The sequence below is a fragment of the Lutra lutra genome, chromosome 14, assembly GCF_902655055.1.
Source record: "Lutra lutra chromosome 14, mLutLut1.2, whole genome shotgun sequence".
Lineage (NCBI taxonomy): Eukaryota > Metazoa > Chordata > Mammalia > Carnivora > Mustelidae > Lutra > Lutra lutra.
This window is the reverse complement of record NC_062291.1, coordinates 48,195,350-48,216,254: the sequence shown is the minus strand read 5'-3', so window position 1 is coordinate 48,216,254 and position 20,905 is coordinate 48,195,350. Positions and strand designations below refer to the sequence as shown.

General features: G+C 43.5%; 1 protein-coding gene across 3 annotated transcripts in view; it reads left to right on the top strand.

Moving 5' to 3' along the window:
• The window catches only part of VSTM4 (V-set and transmembrane domain containing 4), a 106,076-nt gene that overhangs the window by 74,440 nt on the left and 10,731 nt on the right, over window positions 1-20,905 (top strand). The window contains exon 8 of one of the 3 annotated variants that reach the window (XM_047702855.1): window positions 9,003-10,904. The exons of 1 other annotated variant lie outside the window; for it this stretch is intronic. In XM_047702855.1, coding sequence (XP_047558811.1) covers window positions 9,003-9,014 — 12 coding nt within the window. In that variant the 3' untranslated portion in view covers window positions 9,015-10,904. Of the gene's footprint in view, window positions 1-139; window positions 301-9,002; window positions 10,905-20,905 lie in introns of those variants that run through there. One more of the 3 variants, XM_047702854.1, reaches the window with a different exon arrangement.

Sequence of the window (20,905 nt, the reverse complement as noted above, 5' to 3'; positions counted from 1 at the left end):
TCTCCTAGGGTCAGCCTCTCACATAGCCCTGGTGTCTTTGTCAAAAGTGAGGTTATCATTAGCACATTGCTGCTAACCACGCTCCAAACTCTGGCCAGATTTCAGCAGTTTTTCCACCCATGTTCTTCTCTTGTTCCAGGATCCAGTCCAAGATGTCACATAGCTCTTAGTTGTCATGTGTCCTCCAGTCTGTGACATTCCCTTGCCTTTCTTTGTCTTTTGTGGCCTTGACACTTCTGAGGAGAAGCAGCCAGTTATTATTTTTTTTATAATGTCCCTTAATTTGGCTTTCTCTGAGGTTTTCTGATGAGTAGAGATGAGGTCCCAGATTTGAGAAGAATACAGAGGTGACACTTCCTCCTCATGGCCTGTTTTAGGGGATGCATGATGTCAATATGTCTTATTAATGGTGACATTAATCGCAGTCGCTTGGTTAGGCTGGTGTTGGCCAGACTTCCTCCGTACAGAATTTCTGTTTTTCCCTTTCTATACCTGTTAGGTGGAAGCCAGTCACTAGGAGCACCTGGGTGGCTCTGTTGGTTAAGTGTCTGCCTTCATTCAGCTCAGGGCCTGATCCCAGGGTCCTTGGATCAAGTCCTGCATCTGGCTCCTTGTTCAGTGGCGAGCCTCCTTCTCCTTCTGCCTGTTGCTCCCTCTTCTCCTGCTCAATCTGTCTCCCTCTCTCTGACAAACAAAGTCTAAAAAAAAAAAAAAAAGGCCATCACTAAGTCCAGTTCACACCCTGAGGGAGGGGAGAAGCTCCCTATCCTGAAGGAGTATTAAACAATTAGTGGACATCTATTAACCACCGCAGTAATAAATAAATGTTTTGGGGGAGATATGTCAAGTCTAAGCAAATATCTTATTTTTCCATGAACTTTTTAGCATTCACCAATGGATTTTGCCTGTAGCAGTTATTACTATGGTGCATTAATGGGTATTTTCCTTAATCCTTCTGTATTTACTACTTGAAATTCTTCTGTAAGGAAGAGCAGGACACCTTCCCTCATTTATTTACACTAACTTGTATTGGTATGGGTGCATAGATATGAAAAATTTTAAGTTTCTAATGTTATTTATTTTGTCGCTAACATTGCTTAGCGGCTGTATATTTGTGTGTGAGAGAAAGAGAGGCAGGGAGAGACAGACAGGCAGAGAGGAAGGGACAGAGAGAGAGACTGAGAGGGAGAGATATTGGAAGCCCTATTCTAAAATGTGGATGTACTGGGAAGGGCCAAGATAACCTTGAAGGAAAAGAACAAAGTGGAGAATTTATATGCCAGTTCTCAAGATTCACCTTAAAGCCACAATAATTGATAAACTGTGGTATTAGCACAGAGATAGATAAACAGAGCAAAGGAATAGAATAAAGAGCTCCAAACAGATCTACATATGTATTGTCACTTGATTTATGACAGAAGTGATATTACAAGGGAGAGGAGGGATTACTTTTCAGTATAGGGTGGCGGGTCTGTTGGATATCCATATGAAAAACAAGGATCCATTACTCCTGCTTTACGCCGTACACAAAAATTAGAGAGGGATCATAGACTTAAACAGGAAAGGTAAATAAATATAAAGCTTCCTAAAGATTGTATATCTCCTCAACCTCAGCACAGGCGAAGACTTTTTAAAAACAAGACTCACTAAGTACCAAGCAGGAAGGAAAAGATTTAAAAATTTGGGTTACCTTAAAATTTAGAATGTTGGTTGTTGGAGTGCCTGGGTGGCTGGGTGGGGTGAGCATCTAACTCTTGATTTCTGCTCTGGCTGTGATCTCGGGGTCGTGGGATAGAACCTCCTTCGGACTCCGTACTCAGTGCGGAGTTGCCTTGAGATTTGCTCTCTTCCTCTGCCTCTGCCCCTTGCCCTGTTCTCTCTCTCCTTCTCTAAAAATAAAAATCAATCAATAAATCAATGTTAAAATTTAGAATGTCCATTGTGATTGAAAGGCACCAAGAAAAAATGCAAACGCAAACCACAGGTTGGAGGAACATGATGGCGTGCATGCATCTAACAAAGGATTCTTACCTAGAATGTCTGAGCACCCACATATCAATAGGAAATAAAAGGACAACTCTACAAAAACTAAATAAATAAGCAGAAGTCTTCAACATGCACTTCACAGAATGAGATACATCAAGAGTAAGCACATGAAAAATATTTAACCTCATTGGCATCATGGCAATGCAAGTTAAAGAGCATAAAGTTTACATGTAGGAGAATGGCTAAAATGAAATGCTTGTTTATTTTCTTTCCTTTTTCTTTTTTTGCCTGTCTTTCTCGACCCATTGGGAATTTGGACATGTATCCAGTTTTATCTGTTTATCAGATTCTCTTTATGTTACTTTATGTTTCATATTTCAATAATTATTCCTTGCCAATTTTGTTAAACTTCATCCCTACATCCTAAAAAGTTTGAACTAAACATTTACTAGTTTTATTATTATTCTTTCTTGATCTAATGTCTTCCCCCCAAATATCTTTATTGGCCTTTATATTTGAGCAATTTGCTTGGGAATGGAATTCTGGTTTTATAAACTTTTTCCAGTCTGTTCTGGGAAATATGCTGAGCCCCTCATGTGCATTTCCATTTACTTCCCATATTGCTCAGTGTAAATGCCAAATTCCATACTGTGGCCTATAATGCCCTATATCCATACAGGCCACATATGTCATTAATTTTTTAGTAGCCCCATTAAAGAAGTAAAAAGAAACAGGTGAAACCAATTTTAATAATATGGTTTATTTAACCCAAATAGCAAACAGATTATCATTTAAACATATAATCTATGCAAAAATTATTAATGAAATATTTTACATGTTTTTTGTTCTCCAAAGCCTTCAAAATCCAGTGTATATTTTACCCCTACTGCACATCTTGTTTCAGAGTCACGTTTTCAGGGCTTAAAAGCTACATTTGACTAGTGGCTACCACATTGGAAAGCTCAGCTCTATATGGTCAGGCTCTCATTACCTCTTTGACATCATTTTTGCCACTCTCTCCCTTCTTAGTTCCCCTCTGGCCACTCTGGCTTCCTTGCTGGTCCTTAAACATACCAAGCATGTTCTGGAAGGGCCTTTGCACCAGGTGTTCACTCTGCCTGGACCATTCTCCCTAGGTTGTGCTTGAGGCTTGTCGCTCACCCCGTGAGGTCTCTACGCAGATGTCACCTTGATGGAGAAACTTTCCTGAAATCCTACATAAAACACTGCTCACCCTCTGACGGCAGTCCCCATGACAGGCACCCGACGTATTCTATATTTATCTGTTAACTGACTCTCCCTTCTACCAGAATGCATGGCCCATCAAGGCAGGGAGCTTGTCTGCTCTGGTTGCCGTGATGTCCTCCGTGCCCAGAGCAGGGAGGGAGACATATTAATGACAGCACACCTGCTCCAAGGAGTATGTTCCGTCATTCTGCTTTTACAGATGGGCAGAGTGAGATGCAAAGTCAGTGAGGTGCAAGATAGAACCCAAGGTCATGCAGACTAGCACATGTTCCTAAGGTTTTAACCAGCTCATTTGGATTCTTGCCTCAGAGTGGAGCCTGGCTCTGGTGGTTCTCTGGGTGTGGTTCGGACCTACTGTCCTGTTTCAGGCTCGACCCTGCCCTTGCTGCTTTGCACCCTTGTTTCCTGCTGTTTTACCAGAGAGGCTGGTTCACCTGTTTTCCAAAGAGAGGCTTCTTTTGCCTGCAGTGGATTGTGGGTTTCAATGGACTTTTCATTCCCTTTGATTCCACTGGTTCAGATCATCAAAAATTCCTCAGCAGTTCTGCTCTACTGACTACCCCTGTCCTGTCCTCTAAAGCAGCTGGAGAATCTTTGCTGATTTTAATAGATCTCTGGTCATTCAGTGGGCTTTCCGAAGCTCAGTGGGGCACAAAGGTGAAACCTAGCAACTTTTCTCACTTCCCCAACTGTGTATCCTCCCTACACACCTGTGTGAGTAAGTGTCTGTCTTTTTCAGATCTTTTCTTCTTGTCCTGATATTTATCAACAAACTCAAGAAAGGATCTGCATTGTAAATTTTCCCACCGTACTTTGTCTCTAAGTTGCTCAGGAGCTGTTGCTTCTAATCCAAAATTTTAGCCCTGGTAACAGCAGAAACAGTTATTTACTGACACTCTGTGGATCTGAGAGAGAGAGAGCCAAAAAGTGCTTTTTGCATGTTGTTGTGGTTAATCCTCACAGTAAGGTCCCCTCTCCCAATCTCCTGTTTTGCATGTGAGGACACACACTCTGTTTAAGAAAAGTGAGTTCCTACAACTCACAGGAGTAGCAATCCACTTCCTGTGACGACGGTGCTGCTGCCCTGGCGGACAGCCCCTTGGCAGTGTCGCCGATCCTAAATGGACAGTTTCTCTAGTCCACAGCCTGGGCAGGGGGCATCTCTCATTTATCCATTAAGCAAAAATCAGTTGTGCACTTTTCGGGGACAGAATGCTTCATTAAGCACTTTGGGACCATCAGTAAACAGATTGGAGTCAACAGCGTTTTCAAACACGACTCTGGTCTTAGTCACAAGTCTTAGTTGCTGAGTTTTGTTTGCGTGTGCGTTCGAGCTGGGGTGCTCCTCTCGGGGCTCATGCAACCCAGGTCATTCTTCGTCTTCATGGAAAGTAAGTTGGGGCAGTTACATGCGTATCAGAGGGGATCTTTGTTTTATGGAAGTATCTCCAATAAGAACTGCTAAGTGCCAAATTATATGTGGATCGTTTATGAGGTGAAAAGACCTAAAATTTTCCATATCAGAATTTTCCAAAAATGAGACCATTTGGAAACCAGTTTCTACCCATAATAATAGACAATAAAGAAAAGAGATGACTTTGCATGGGATTCTGTCTGACCAGCAGTTTAGAGTCAAAAATACCAGGCCTAGCATCTGCAGGTTTTAGTTACTATTAAGATTTATTTTCCCAGGGAGGGGGACAACATTGGCCTTCATCTCAATTGGGTCAATATTAAGCTCTCAGATCAATAAGTCTTGATGGGAGCTGAAACTAAAGTTGATATGATACTTGTTGACTCACAGAGGCCTTGGTGGGTGTTTTAGGAAATAACTTGGAGACATTTCTTTTTCGGGGCCTCGTACTAGTTGGGGAGGTTTTTTGTTTTGTTTTGTTTTGTTTTGTTTCCGCTGTTCCCTTTTGCCACCATGTGTGTAAAACAGTGCTTCCTGGAGTGGTCATGGGCTGCAGGGCCCCCCAGCTCTCTTTCCAGAGGGACATTAGCACACACTCACCCTGAAAAGCCACACTGCCCACTGCCTCCAGTGATTCCTGGACAAGAAGGGAGAATCTGTATTTACTGAGTACCTACTATGTGCCGGCTACTCTGTGAGGAGCTCACAGTCTCCCTCTCACTCATGTTAAGTGCCCACGCGAGCTCCTGGTGGGAACCTTTGGACACTGGCGGGCAAAAATGACTGATGCCTTTCCTTGGGTTTTCACCCTCAAAGCATGAAAGTGGGAATCTTTTTGTATGTTTTCAAAACAACGTGACATTTTGTAGAAAATATGGATGCCAAACAAAACAAAGAGATGAGGAAGGTATTTTAGGCATTTTATAATTAGGATACCAAAACTAATCCTCCTTTTTTTATAATAAAGCAAACCCAGCAGCCAGCTTTTGAGGTGACCTCATCTGAGATGGAGGCTGTGAGCGATCACGCAGGGTCTCTCTGACTGACCATGCGATCGGTTGTTTTCTAACACTAAACACTGACCGTGAGGCATTGTTTCTACATCAGAGGTTCTTCGTCCTTTTGGGGACAAGGGAGTACTTTCACAACCCTCCAAATGTATAGTTCTCCTTTCAGCTAGGGGAGAGGGATTGGCACTAGCTCAAGACCCCCTGAAGCCTTCTGGGGACCCCTGCCTCCAGAGCCCGCCGGTACTCACTGAGCGAATGCAGATGCTTCCAGGAAAAGCTGTCCTGGCTCCCTGGTTTCTGAAGAGACAGAGAAAGCCAGAAGTGCTCTTGACTGATTTTTTTTGCGCCGGGTCAGTTACTGACTTGGAGGCCGAGAAGAGGAGGAGGAAACCATTTCAGCGATGTGGAGGCAAGAGCTCAGTGCTTCACGGATAGCCACGGAAAGACGGATCTGGGGGGAGGGCAGTCAGCACCCCAGAACGAACCACAAGAGAAGAGAACGAGGTCCTTTGGGCTCAGCGGACTTCACACGCTCCTACCTCCCAGCCTGCGCCCTCCTTGCTGAGGTCGGCTCCGTGCCTCACCCCTGCGCCTCTGTAATGAAGGCACTGGGATAGCACTCAGGAGCTGGAAGGCTCGGGCCACCTCTCTTCTCTGAGGAAGAAATGATCCGTTGTGAGCAGAAGACTGAAGCCACAGAGAAATCAGGCAAATCACGGCTTCCTTCTCACACGTTCCCCTGCGGGTCTCCTCTATCCTGCCTGTCCCACTCAGATCCATCTCCCACACTGCTCCTAGAGATCTGTCTCAACCACAGCTCCAACCATGTCATTGCCCTGTTGAAAATGCTCTCGGGGCTCCCCTTTGCTTCAGGGATGAAGCATGGCTTCCTGTGCTGGCTCTCTCCTGCTGGCCCCACCGGCTCTGTCCCACACCACTCACCTCCGGGCTCGCTCACCACCTTCTTGTGGAGCTCTTCTGCCCCCAGAGTCCCACTTACCCCCCGTCCGGAGAACATCAGTGACGTCCCTGCATGTCAGGGAGCTCCCCATCACTGACCTTTGTGGCACTTTTCAGTGAAACTGTCATTTCTGACCCTTCGAGGCATCAGCATCCTTGTCCCTGGAGGCTAAATGTGGGTTCTCTGTCACTGGCCCAGCTGACTGCTTTGCTTCCTGGCGGTGGCCCTGCCCCAGGTGGTTAGGCTGCTTCTCCTCCTCCACCTCTCTGGGATGTTGGCTGTCTCTGGGCTGTTCTTCTTCTTGAACAGATGGCCCGGGAGAGTCAACACCCGCACGGGTGCAGCCGCAACGTGGCAGCCCACCCCTTCCCTCACTTGGGTCTTCAAGGCAATGCCTGACCGGTCCTTCCGACTGTTTATGGTATAATCCCTTGGAGGCTCCACCTGCTCCCCCAAATTCACCACAGCGCACATGGTACTCATGACTCGCCCCCAGCCCTGCTCCACCTGGATATGCCTTCCACCAGGAATGGCTGTCCCGTCCAGAATCTAGGTGCCTTTGCCCCCCTCCCCACCCCCACCACGTGTGGTGGTGAGAACTACTTCACATGCTCAGGCTTCTCCCTGTCCCCCTACTCACTGCTGTAACTGGCTCACATGCCCACCATCTCCCCATCCATCTGACCTCAGGGCTTCTCCGTGGGGCCCCCACAGCACCTGACCTGTATTTTAGCACTTCCCACACCACTCTGAAGCTGCCCGATTTCACTTTCTCCTCCACTAGCATCATGTGGCTCCTTTTATAAAGTGACTTCTGCATTTCTTACACTACAGTTCTCCACACTGTGGACACCTTAGATGGTAGAGACAGGATGGGCAGCTTTTTAAAAAATTGTGCTCAAGTGTACATGACATAAAATTCACCTTAACCATTTTTTAGTGTATAGTTCAGTAGTGTTAAGTGTCTCCACATTGCTGTGCAGACCATCTCCAGAACTCTTTTCATCTTGCAAAGCTCTGTACTCATTAAATAACACTTGCCCTCCCCTTGTCCCTGGAACCTATCCTCCTTCTCTCTGTCCTTATAAATTTGGCGACTCTAGGTACCTCGTGCAAGTGGAATCACATAGTCTTTTTTTTTTCTCTTTTTGAGATCACATTTCTCTTTTTGTGACTGGCTGATCTCACTTAGCACAATACTGTCAAGGACCATCCATGTTGCAACATGTGTCAGAATTTCTTTCTTTTTTTGTTTTTAGTAAGGCTGAATAATATTTCCTTGAATGTATATACCACAGTTTGCCTATCCATTCCTCTGTCCATAGACATTTGAGTGGCTTGTACCTGTTAGCTATTGTGAATAACACTGCTGTGAATGTGAATGTACCAATACATTTCTGAGTTCTTGATTTCAGTTCTTTTGGATACGTACCTAGAAGTAGAGTTGCCGAGTCATATGGTAATTATATTTTTAATTTTTTGAGGAACTGTCCTACTGGTTTCCACAGCAGCTGTGCCATTTTATATTCCCACTAACAGTGCGCAAGGATTCAATTTCTCTATATCTTTGCCAACACTGCTATCTTCTGTTTATTGGGGGTTGTTGTTGTTGTTGTTTTGCTAGTAGCCATTTTGGTGGGTGTGGGACGGTATCTCATGGTGGTTTTCTTTAACACTTCCCTGACAATTAGTGATGTTGAACATCTTTTTGCCTTCTTTTTGGCCATTTGTATATCTTCTTTGGAGAAATGTCTGAGTCATTCCCCTGTTTTATTTTTTTTTTTAAACCAAATTGTTTGTTTTGTTGTTGTTGTTGAGTTATAGAAGCTCTTTATATATTCTAGATATTAATCTCTTAACAGATATATAATTTGCAAATATTTTCGTCCATTCTGTAGATTGCCTTTTCCCTCTCTTGATTATGTTCTTTGATGCACAGGAGTTTTAAATTAGCACTAGTTTCAAAATCATCAAGGACTTGTCCTCCTCATCACTGTGTCCCAGTAGAGGAGCTGGAGCTTGTAGAATGTGTGTGGAATGAATGAACGATTGAGGACAGAGATCTGTGATTGGAGCTCTGAGTCCTCACTGCTGAAAATGTTGTCTATGGTCTAGCAGCCCGGGCATCACCTGGAAAATAGTTGAAAAGTTGAAACTCACACTCTACTATAGACCTACTGAATGAGAATCTGCAGTTCTACAAGATCCCAGATGAATCTGATGAACATGAAGGTTTGAAAGTGTTGCTCTGAATAACTATCAAACTCAGTAGCCAGCTCTGATTGGGTCATGGCCAATAAGACAGAGTCTGTCACATCTGGACTGATTTTTTATTTTAGTAAAGAGTTCAACCCACTGGGTGGGTTTTCTTATTTACCAACAGAGAGAAAATTAAATGCGAGAATCTGCTTCTAAAGGGTACGGTGAGTTTCCTTCATTCCTGAGGACCTTTCCTGGACAGCTTATCCCTGTGTCAGCCAGGGGTAGCTCTGCCCTGTGATCTCCTAGGGCCTCTCACAGGCAGAGCGTTCTGACATGTAGAGAGAGTGTGACCAAGACCTGCCCGCCTGGGGTTCTCTTGAGCTTACCATCTGCAGTACACCTGCCTCCTCTCATGGATTCTTAAAGATCAGAGCACTCCCAGTGGACACAGAGGTTGTGGTTCATTCCATCAGAGCTGAGAGGGAACCTGTCTGAAGAATGGCCTTCCACTAAGTGGTCAGCCCAGGACCCAGATGCCTCACCTTGTCCCACATTTTCCTGGTCTCAGGAAAGAAGCCCCTTTTCCCGGCCCCGTTTCACTATCGAGAATATCCTGCCAAGACCAGAAAGAGTTTCTCTCTGATCCGTAGCAGAACAGGGCTTGGAGGCACATTAGGCACCAGTGATAGAATTCTGAGAGGATTTTAATAATAATCCAAATCCCAGCAAAATTATTTCCAGAGGACACGCATTTCAGGTTTCTTGAAGGATGTTTATAATAAGCCGGAGAATTTCTCTTGTTGTCGTTAATGGGCTAGAACTGGTTTCAGTTAAATTTTACATGAAAAGGATATATTAACCTGCATAAAATATGTTCATAATCTCGATTTAAAATTAAAAAGAAGAAAAAACCCCACAACCACATGTACAATATATTGCCCCAAGTAAAAGCCTTGGGAAAAAAACAAAAACTTTGCTGGTACCACGCTAGTACCATTTTTACAGAGATAAAAATTCTATGCTCCCCTCGGTACACATGCATATCCCATTATTGTCACAGGGAGTTATGTATGTTGACTGAAGGGAAGAATAGATGCTGAGCTTCGGAAGGGATGAGAGGAAGGAAGCAGAAGTCATTTGGTTTCATGGGTTTGCTCCAGTCCGGAGAGAGCAGGCTGCGGGGTCCCTGGTAAGCACAAGGCAGTCCTCAGGGAGGTGAAGCAGGCACTGCACCGGCCCCAAGTGGAGGTGGAATCTGATTAGTCTCCTGTTAGGGACTGTCAACTCTGTCACAGGGATGTCACCTCCCGGGCCCTCTGCTGCTTGGCGCTGACCAGAGACAGCCACCTGGCTGGATGCTTCCCAGCTGAGTCAGAGGCCAGTGGAGATCGCTGGAGGCTCTGATTTTATTCACGATGGGCCAACCGACACTCTTCCTCTCCAGGAAGACGGGTAGCACCTTAAGCACTCGTGAGGAACCCCTTTTTGGGAGACGGTGGGGATCCTACACCATGAGTGAGCGCTGTAGGAGGAGCCCGCCTCACCCCGTCTGAGGAGAATAATGTGACCTTGTGCTCTGAGGAAGAAGGTAACTCTGGACTGACCGCCTCAGGACTGTGGTCCCTGTTTACTGTGTCACTAGGCCGTCCTGTCACGTTGCAGTCTTCCACATACCTGTTCATTCCTCATACATTTATTGAGTGCCGGCAGGCAGTGTGCAAGGAGCTGTGGGGACAGGTGCAATGAGCGTTAGAACCTCCTGACCGAGGGGAACAGGTGGCAGAGAGGGAAGCTGGGCTAGAGGTTGACCGAGGCTGGGGGGAGGCCTGAAGGTCCTGCAGGTCCAGCCCTGTGAGTGGCCCCACCATGTGGCACAGGCCCATCCTGCTCCTGGGGGTCCTGCAGAGGCCCACTCTGGGTAGGCCCAGCCCTGTGTGTCTGCAGGGACCGTCCCTTCAGAGCGGTGGCTTGTTTTCCGGCTCAGCTCAGCTGATTTGCTGCTTTTATTGGGCACTTCATTGTTGGGATCATTGCACTGCTGGGAAATTTTTTAAAAACTTTTTTACTCTATTTTATTTTTGTAAGCTCGTGAAATAATATCATTTGTACTCATATCTGATTTTTTTTTATTGAAAAAGCTGATTTCATTTAAAACCTCAGTTTTGAGTGCAAAACATTTCAGAATTGTTATTGAAAGGCTTTTTCTATCTCAAATAGAGAATACTAGAAAAAAAGTGCCATTTTGGAGAAAAAATAAAGAAAAGAAAAAAAATCACTGTATTTGTGACATCAAGCTAAGTATTCAGAATATCCGGAAGGAAATCTGGATGTGAAATTCTGAGTTCCTGAAGAACTAATGGAGCTACTGACGGGATTTTATGCCCCTGTAGCCAGATTTAATTCTAATTTATTATTATAACTTCCAAAAGCTGAATTCATACATTCCAACAAGCCTGTGTGATGTCCAGAAGCCTCGCGCATGTGTGATTAGGGCACACACAGAAAGTTGAAGATTGCAAACTGCGAATTCAGTCGTGTGTGCCCATTGCTCACATTACATATGAATTCAACAAATGGGCCAGCATACCTTCTCTTATTTTATGTCTGGTCTTACCGCTCGGTTTGTGCCCTGTGCCCTGTGCCCTTGACATAATGCTAGTGGTGGCGATGGTGATGGTGACAGTGGTGATGTGATGAAGATGATGATGGTGCTGACGGTGATGACTCGGACCCTTCCCTTCCATGGCACTCTCCGCTATCCCCGTGCTTGTCCCTAGGAACACTGGCACAACCTGACCTAAAATTGCTGTTGGCTCCATCTCCCCGATGAGGCAGGGAGCTCAGGGAGGTAAGGACTGGTACAAGCTCACCCACTGGGAAGTGACAGTACAGGGTCTGGTCGGGCACTTGGCCTCGCGTCCCTGTTCGTCCCCGCCCCGGGCTCCGGGCTCCGTGGCCTCTCATCGAGAGCACTCAAGAGAGTTCTAGTCCACGTTTTGGAGTGGTTTCTGTTTTGACCTCACTGGCTGGGTTTTTCTATGATGAAAGTTGCGATGGTGATCCTACGTGGGGGCACTGGACTGGGGCTGGTAGTTCAGAATATCCATTTGTTAAGGTTAGAAAGTGAAGTTCCTCCCGTAGGCTCTCATTTCTCTGCAGTTGCCAGATTCCTATTTGGCTTGTATTCTTGAAGCCATTTTCTGTGTATGTACACACTTATTATATCCATCTTTCTCTATATATATTCCCAAAGTGTACACACAGTCAGCCCACAAGCAGTGTAGGTCATGGTTACAGATTATGACGAAGGATTAATGTGTGCCAACTTCCCTAAAAATGAGAATGATCTGAAACAAAATGATTACACATTGAAATGTTTTCTCACTAATAATATATGTCAGGTTCGTATTTCCATGTCAGTACATATGTAGATCCATACCATTCTTTTAATAACTGCAAAGTGTCATGGTATCATTTCTTTCATGTATCTACCTGATATCATCGTATGTCAATATTTTAACTTATGAAGTTGAAAGCCATATGCAGATTTATATGATTCTAAGAAGTAGAGCCTAGGTATCCTTCTTCTTGGTAGAATGTGCTCACGGAAACCTTAAATAGGCTGAAAGAGAAAAAAAAAAAATCCCATCGGTCTGCTCATGATTTCCAAAAGCATCCCCTCGCTGTACTCCTAAGGCCCAGGATATTCAGAGAAGGGTTTTTCCGGCAGCGTCAGACTGATTTTCTTTCATTTCGTCTTAAACTCATTCAGTCAATCCTGTAAAAATGTGCACTGACTATCCCCTACGTGCCAAGGAGCACCTGAGTCAGGCACCTTCCGGGAAGCTAAGTTTCAGCCAGTGGCGTGCTCCAGCCCACGTCTGTCCACAAGAGAAAACAAATCCCTTTGGCATCATGAAATTTACACGTGTAAGTCAGCCAGTGCCATAAAGCAGAACATTTTTCTTGAAGAACGAGTTGCTCACAGTTTCCCAGCACACTCTTGGATGTAGCAGTGAAGGGGTGGACAGAGTCCGTGCTTTTGCAGAGCTGGGCGGCATGCTTGGAGACTAGCTCTAGCACCAGCACCCCCGCTTCCTAGCTGGTGACCTCAAGCCTGCCATTTCTGTGCCTTTGTTTCTACCTGGGTAAAACGATGACAATGATAAGAGTGCTTCCTGTGTAGAGTTAGGTGCTGTGATTACATTCTGGTGGGAGAAGGCAATGAACAGGACTTTATATAATTCCAGAGTGATATGTGGCCTGCAGACCTGTACTGCAGAGCAAATGAGCCAGGAAGGACAGCGTTTGATGGGGAGAGTGCCTCCTTGGAACAAAGGCCCAGTAAAGTAAGGGAGCAAGCCACACTGCTATTTGGGGGAAGAAATTCCAGGCAGAGAGTGTAGCCCGGGCAAGGGCCCTGAGGTGGGCTCTGGACAAGGAGTACTGTGCGGGTGTGTCTGACACACACCAGGAGGCCAGTCTGGCTGGAGCATTGGTCAGCAAGGGGGATGTGTGGTGTGAACTGAGGTCAGAGGATTCCTGGGACAAAATCATGAAGGATCAGTATCCTGATAGGGACTCTAGATTTTATTCTATGTATAATAAGAAACCACTGGAGAATTTTGTGCAGAGAAGTGAGTGGTTTGACTTATTGTTTTAGAAGGATCAACTTTACCACTATGCATTATAGATATAAATAAAAATTATATATATAAATATTTATATAAGATATATAAATATAAATATAAATTATATTTATATATACAAATATATATTTATATATAAAAAAATAATATTACATATATAATATTATATGTGTGTGTGTGTGTATATATATCTTACTGGATGTATTTGGCACTGACCTGAGGTCCAGTGGCATCCATCAGAATCTGGCAGGTGGTGTTTTCCAAATGATTTTTGAGTGTCTTCTTCTTTCTGCTTCTAAGTATTTCAAAGGGACGAACTGTCAAAACAACACTTGTCTGTACTCTATAATAAAAATTATCGTAATAATAATAAATGAGCCCTTGTGTAGTATTTACTATTTACAGACAAGGTCATTTTCTAAGTACATTACACATATTAATGCATTTAATCTTCAAAACAACCCTGTGGGATAGGTACTATCATGAGTCTCACTTTATAGATAAGGAAATGGAGGCATAGGGAAGCCACGAAACTCACCTAGGGTCACAGAGCAGGAAAACAGCAGTCTTTCTGTCCCTGAGAATCTATGCTGTTATGTACCACCACATAGACCCTGGAAGCCCAGACACTCTGTGAGTCAGAGTGTTAAGGATTCCAGTTGACTGGAAGACGGAGGGTTCAAAATCAAAGATTCTCATAGCGGGCTCTGTAGAAGGAGATAATCAAACACTCTCTTTTTCTAAACATAAATATTCTTTTGAACAATACTGCCAGTAAAAGTACTTTTGGAAGGAATCTGGGAAAACATACATCTATGGTCCATGGGGAAGAGAAAATGAGTGTCTGTATTAGATCACGGAGCTAATCACCGCTATCACTGTGCCACTATGAAAAGTTTCATGTGTCAGGACCCTCCCCAAGAGCTTTATCTATAATCACATTTTAGCTTCCAAACATATATTGGTGAAATCTAGAGACCTCCATCTGTCTGATGACTTGTAAAGCCTTGGGCCTTTTCTGTGCGTGGCTTTAGCGTTCTATAGCTGGTCACCTCTGAGCGTCCTCAGAGCAATTAGCCAGGGGCACGTGACTTTCCATCATGTCATAGTCATTCTGGGAATGTGCTTTGCTAAACATCCTTTGAATTCTCCAGAGTCAAGAGCATGATGCGAATTTGCTCTGCTCAAGAGTTCCAAGTGACTTCATCCAACCCTCGGTGCCAAAAACCTGGATACAACTTTGAAATCTTAATCTCCTTCCAAAACTTCTCTCCTAAGTTCCAGAGCCTTTCAAATCCTTCCAAAGCCATAGAGAACACTAGTTCATTGGCTATCAATTCTGAATAATCATGTGAAAGCCAGGCATGGGGAAGGAATTTGGGCAGATACAATCCCGAGGTTTATGGAAGTCTGAAGCAACAGACAAAGGAGACATTATGTGCCTGTATGCCGCTGTGTGATGACCAAGGGTCCTGGTCTCTAGACCCTGGCTCAGAATGTCAAGAGGCACCCATCCATGTCAGCAGTCACAGCTGCATGCTGAATTTGGGGAGTGTGGCTGAATTCCAGCCCTCCCCTCAGAGTGAGGATTCTGGTATCAGTTATGTTGCTGAAGCCAGAGGTCCTAGTGGACCAGTGATCTCACCTCCAAGGAGATGGTGAGTAGACCTGGCATGTGACTCCAGCAGTTCCCTCATAAAATTCCCCTGGCCTTCTCCAGTGCTACCCTTTCACTGCTTAGCTTCCTAGTCCCACCTGTCCGGTGGACTTCTCTACTCAAGGGTCTGTTGCCAGGGGCGCCTGGGTGGCTCAGTTGGTTAAGCCTCTGACTCTTGATTTTGACTCAGGTCATGATCTCAGGGTCTTGAGATCAAGCCCCACTTCAGGCTCTGCCCTCGATGCAGAGTCTCTCTCCCTCCCTCTCTCTCTCTCTCTCTCTCTCCCTTTGCTCCTTCCTGTCCTCACTCTCTATCCCTAAAATAAATAGATAAATAAAATCTTTAAAAAAAAAAAAAAAAAGTCTGCTGCCACCTGACACAGTGTGGCCAAAGCAGAGTATGCCAGTTGGCTGACCTGTGGAACTCAAAATTAAGTCAAGTTCATATCCAAGGCATGTCAGTTCTAACAGAACCAGTGAGAACGATGGCATAGTTTTCTTTCCAGAGGTTGGACCTACGGCTACCTGTCCAGGGCCCACCATCAAATAGAGCCTCGACCACAGGACTGCCTCCACGTCTTCGGTGGCTGGAGTCCTGTGTGTGGGCGTCGTGAGGGGAGCATTTGTTTTACTAGGTATTCCTCTGTTGAATAAAAAATGAGCACTTATCTTGAAGGGGGAAGAGGAAGTCTGCCCTTGATAATATGTAATTCTCTCTTGGGCAAATAGATTCCTGATAGTGCAAGTCGGTAGAACTGCAATCACATTTTTTAACTCTAAGGTGACGTTAGCATAAACATCCCCATGTCCTAGTTATTGATCTTTTGCTCAGATAATGCTATTACCCAATTGAACTTCTGACATTGGAGAACTTGCAGTGGCTGCAATTCCATTTTTCTTTTATTCCTGCAGCTGAATTCAATGTGCACATCCAGCTGTGATCTCTAGGAAAAAAATGTTGCTTTGCAGGAGTCTGCATGGAATGTTCAATCAGCCTTTCTCTCCCTCTCTCTCTCTCTCTTTTTTTTTCTCTCTGTCTCAATCCTAGTAGGAATGTTAAGTTTTGGTTTGAATCCTGGAATGAAATACTCAGAAACTACCAATTGGGAGTTTGAAGTGTGCTGTGTCCCCAAGAGGTGCAGGACTTCTGAATTCTTGGGGGTTGACTTCTCTAGTGTGAGCCATGTCCAGTAAATCCTTCCCCATAGACCCACTTTCCATAATCAATACTCTAAAGCCAGGGGAAAAAATAGCTTAACTTAGAAGTGGGAAATCCTGGGGACTGTCATCTGCTGTTGAGTGTCTCACCACTGGCAGCACAGAAGGATGGGCCATGGAAGACTTGGCATTTCACTGCACACTGACCTCATTACACCTAGAGTCCAGAAAGTTCTATCCCTGCACGAGAAAACTGGTTTGTGTGATGGTGCTTTCCGAAGCCTTCCGAGGGGAAGTTGTGCTATGTGGGACTATAATCTGGCTCAGTGGTGGTCAGTGTGCTGTTGAGTACAAGTCTAGGATCTGTGAGGTCCTTAAGGACAGTGGAAGGGTCACACAGCTGACATCGGAGCCCAGGTCCAAAGTGGTCCTATAGCCATTCTCTGCTGGCAGCCCCAAGATGCTGGCCTCAGGGCTGGTTTCCTTGCCTCCTCTCCATGAACATTTCCACCAACCAAGAGAATTTTTCAGAATTCCATTCAGGCCTTTCTTTGATGCATCAACACATGTCTGTGTGTGAACCTCCATCCCCTATTACTTATTGAGTCCCCTTCCAGAAAAAGGAATGGATTCTCCCTTGGCTGGGAGAAAATGTATCCAAAGTGAGAGTACAGGTACATAAAGCAAAGAAGAGGTTTAGAACAGGCAAGATCCCAAGCAGTGGAACAGAAATCCCAGGCCCTTATTGGAGGAATAGAGAAACTGGCCAGGGGTCTCTGTAGGCTGAGAGGGAAAAGAAAATAAAACCAAACAATCCTGACAAAAAGAAAATGGAGCAGATGCTTCTCTCATGTTTGGAAAGTTCTAGGGCCTTTTCTAAAGGATCCCATCAGACCTTCTCAGCAGTTGGTCCACATTCCCTCCTTCCTGTTTCTTCCCTCTCCTGCTCTCCGGTGAATAGAGCAACATCAGACCCAAGTGTCCGGGGCCTGGAAATCCTGCTTCTAGGAGTTTCTTTTGTGTCTGAGAGAAGTCTAAAGCAGCTGGGTGGGTGTGGACAGCCCACTGGAGATCACGGAAGGTTGTTCTCTGGAGTGCCCATACATTTCTGTGTGAGTAGGAATGGGGTCTAGAAGACGGGCTGCAGGGTCCTCGCCCCAGCTGGGCCCTCTTGCATCACTCCCCTTAACCTTGACTTGCTGCTCCTGGCTCCTGGCTTTCCTACCAGTTCTACAGTTTCACCAGTAATTAATGACTCCCATCATTTGCTCCAATTTGCTTCTCCCCTGAACCTTCCACTGAAGCATCCGGGCAAAAACAAGGTGGTTTGGTGAGAACTGGTGAGGAGTTTGCATTTACAGCCTTCCGTTGGCCATCAGGAATTTGTTTCCAGTTAAACAAGCTGGGAAGTGTAATTAAGCACATGGTTGATGGTGACAGCCAAGTGTGCATGCCAGAAAAACAAAAGGTTCTTTAAAGGTGCCAAGGACCGACATTACACATCTTCTGTTGGAAACTGTATACACTTCACGTCGTGGAGCCTCCTGTGTGCTGCCTCATAGCTTCAATCAAATTATTATATCCCAGAAATATGCATAAGGGAAATGATTCTACACATTTTATGGTGAGTTGTTGCTTGTAGCAGTAATTGAAGTACCTTTCCACTTATGAAAGTACTAATTTTATTTGTTTTTATTGCTTTTCTAGATGCAATTATTTATTTAGTGTGCTTTGGCTTTATTGAATTATGTTTACTATAGAAACATCATAAAAATGTATGAAAACAACACATCAGCCCAGCCAGCCTGGTGACCTGTATTGAGAAATCTAGTGTTATTTTTCATATCCAAACGTAATGGAATAACTTAAGAATAAACAGATAATCCACACTAGAAAACAATGCAATTTCAAAGTAATGTGATAAAACACCTGGACAATATGATTTCCTAAATCCGGGTTCTAAAATTTACATGAGTTAGGTTTTGCGTGCTTCTTTGAGGACACATGGCATTTCTAAATGGAATCATTATAATGTGAAATGTAATTAAAAGAAAAGCAAGATGTAAACGGGATTTTTGTTGGCTTGGAATCTATGGACAACTAGGAAGCCATGTAAAGACTGTTGATGTCCAAAGACCAGCAGGAGGCTCTCATCCCTATAAATGTCCTTGGAAATTTAAAAATGGCCAATTTGTGAAGGTTGCTTGGCATTCGTACTGGCTGTAGGAGTTTAGGAACTCTCCTTGTCTCTTGCTTCCTGTCTCTGTTAGGATGTTCCACTTCAGAAGAAAAGAGGCTTTTTGTTTTCGGCATTCTTTTTAAAAAACTTAAATCGGATGCGAATGATTTACTTGTCCTGAATCTTGGCTCGATAACCAAGGTGGAAGCATGAAAAATCAAAAATCCAAACAAAACAACACAACCAAAGCCAAGAAACCAAAATGACAAACAGGTTGCTTAAAAGCAAGTCATGTGTCTTTTATGACTGTAAATTAGTGACTCTTATTTTTCTGATTATGACTTAAAAACTAATTAATGTGTTGCTTATATACATGTGCCTACTAGAAAATGTGAGAGGTTTCAACAAATTACACACTAACTTGTGGGTCTCCCTTCGGCCATCCAGATATCATCAGCGGAGGGCATCATGGATTCGTACCAGGTGCTTGATTTCCAAGCAGGTTCCAAGGGCTTTCTAAGCATGTAGAATAGAAGCACACGTGTTTACCCAAATGATAGTAAAACATATAGTACATGTATGGTTCCAGCATTCTTTTTTTTTTAAGATTTTATTTATTTGTTTGACAGACAGAGATCACTAGTAAGCAGAGAGGAAGGCAGAGAGAGAGGAGGAAGCAGGCTTCCCGCTGAGCAGAGAGCCCGATGGGCTCGATCCCAGGACCCCAAAATCACAACCCAAGCCGAAGGCAGGGCTTTAACCCCTGAGCCACCCAGACACCCCTCCAGCATTCTTTTTAAAGACTGCACCGTATACGCACTGTATGAACACAGCCGTCTCCTGCTGACATCCATTGAAGTGTTTCCAGATTCTTGTTTGTACCAACAAACACCTACACTAACAATATACAGGACCCATTTCTTCTGTTTCTTGGGCAATCTTTCTTCTTTAATGTTTGTTAACACGCAAGACAAAAAGTGATGTCTGATTTTAAATCGTGATTCTCTTACTACCTCTTAACAAGAGGTTGAGTCTCATTTGTATGTGTAAGAGCCTTGTAATTTCCTTTCCTGTGAACTATCTGGTCCTGTCTGTTGTACTTTTGTTTAATTTTCTAATGGATTATTGGCTATAATCTTTGTTGAATTGTAAGGCCTTTTGATATGAGTTGCAAATATTTTCTTCTTCATTTTTTAATGGTCCTTTTGCTTTATTTAGGAAATATCTTGCCATCTATGGCACGAAGATGTACATATCTATTTTGTACTAATCCTGGATTAATCTGTAAAATGCCTCCTATACACTGAAGTTATTTTTTGAAAATGTCCCCACACATTCTTCGAGCACTTCTTATGAATTTATTTTCCACATTAAAATTTTAAATTTATCTGGAATTTGTCTGGTGTAAAGAATGATGTAGGGATTTTTTTTTCAAATGGCTACCCAAGTGTCTTAACACTATTTATTGAAAAATAATAATTTTTTTTATTATTCTGGGTTCATTTCTAGACTTTTTCATCAGTTTCATTGACGTATAGGTGTATTCCTTTGCCACTACCACAGTATTTTACTTATTACGGCCTTAGATTTTAATATCACTAGAATTGGATTCCTGGTATTCTTTATATATTTATTTAATAAATATATTTATAATTTACAATTATTTAATGAATATATTTATATAATATAACATATTTATTACATATATAGAAATATATTTATCTTTAATAAAAATGCTTATTTATTATTAAGTTTGATATGTAACATGGTATAAGTTTAAGGTATACCTGTGCTATTTTGATACATTTATATATTGTAATATGATTGCCAATGTAGCGATGTTTATCACATTACATAATTATACATGTACATACACGTGTACATAATTAAAGCACAGTATTATTGTCTACATGGATTGTCCTGTGCATTAGATCTCTGTGCCTTATTACTGCTCATTACAAGTTTGTACCCTTATGCACCATCACTCTGATTTGACTCCTCTCATTCCCCAGATTACCACCATTTTACTCTCAGCTTTTTATAAGTTTAACTTTGGGAGATTCCACGTATAAGTAATATCATACAGAACTTGTCTTTCTCTGTCTCACTTATCTTACTTCAGCATAATGTGCTCAAGGCCCACCCATGTTGTCACAAAGGGGAGAATGTCTTCCTTTCTCATGGCTGAATAATATTCCATTGTATATATATAGTGTATCTTTTTTATCCATTCATCCATTGATGGACATTTGGGCTGGGTCCATATCTTGGCTTTGTGAATAATGCTGCGATAAAATGGGGTAGCATACATCTCACTAAAATTCTGTTTTTTGTTTTCTTTGGGGATATACCCAGAAGTGGAATTGCTGGATTATATGATACATCGATTTTTAATTTTTTGAGGGACCTCCATATTGTTTCCATAGTGGTTGGACCAATTT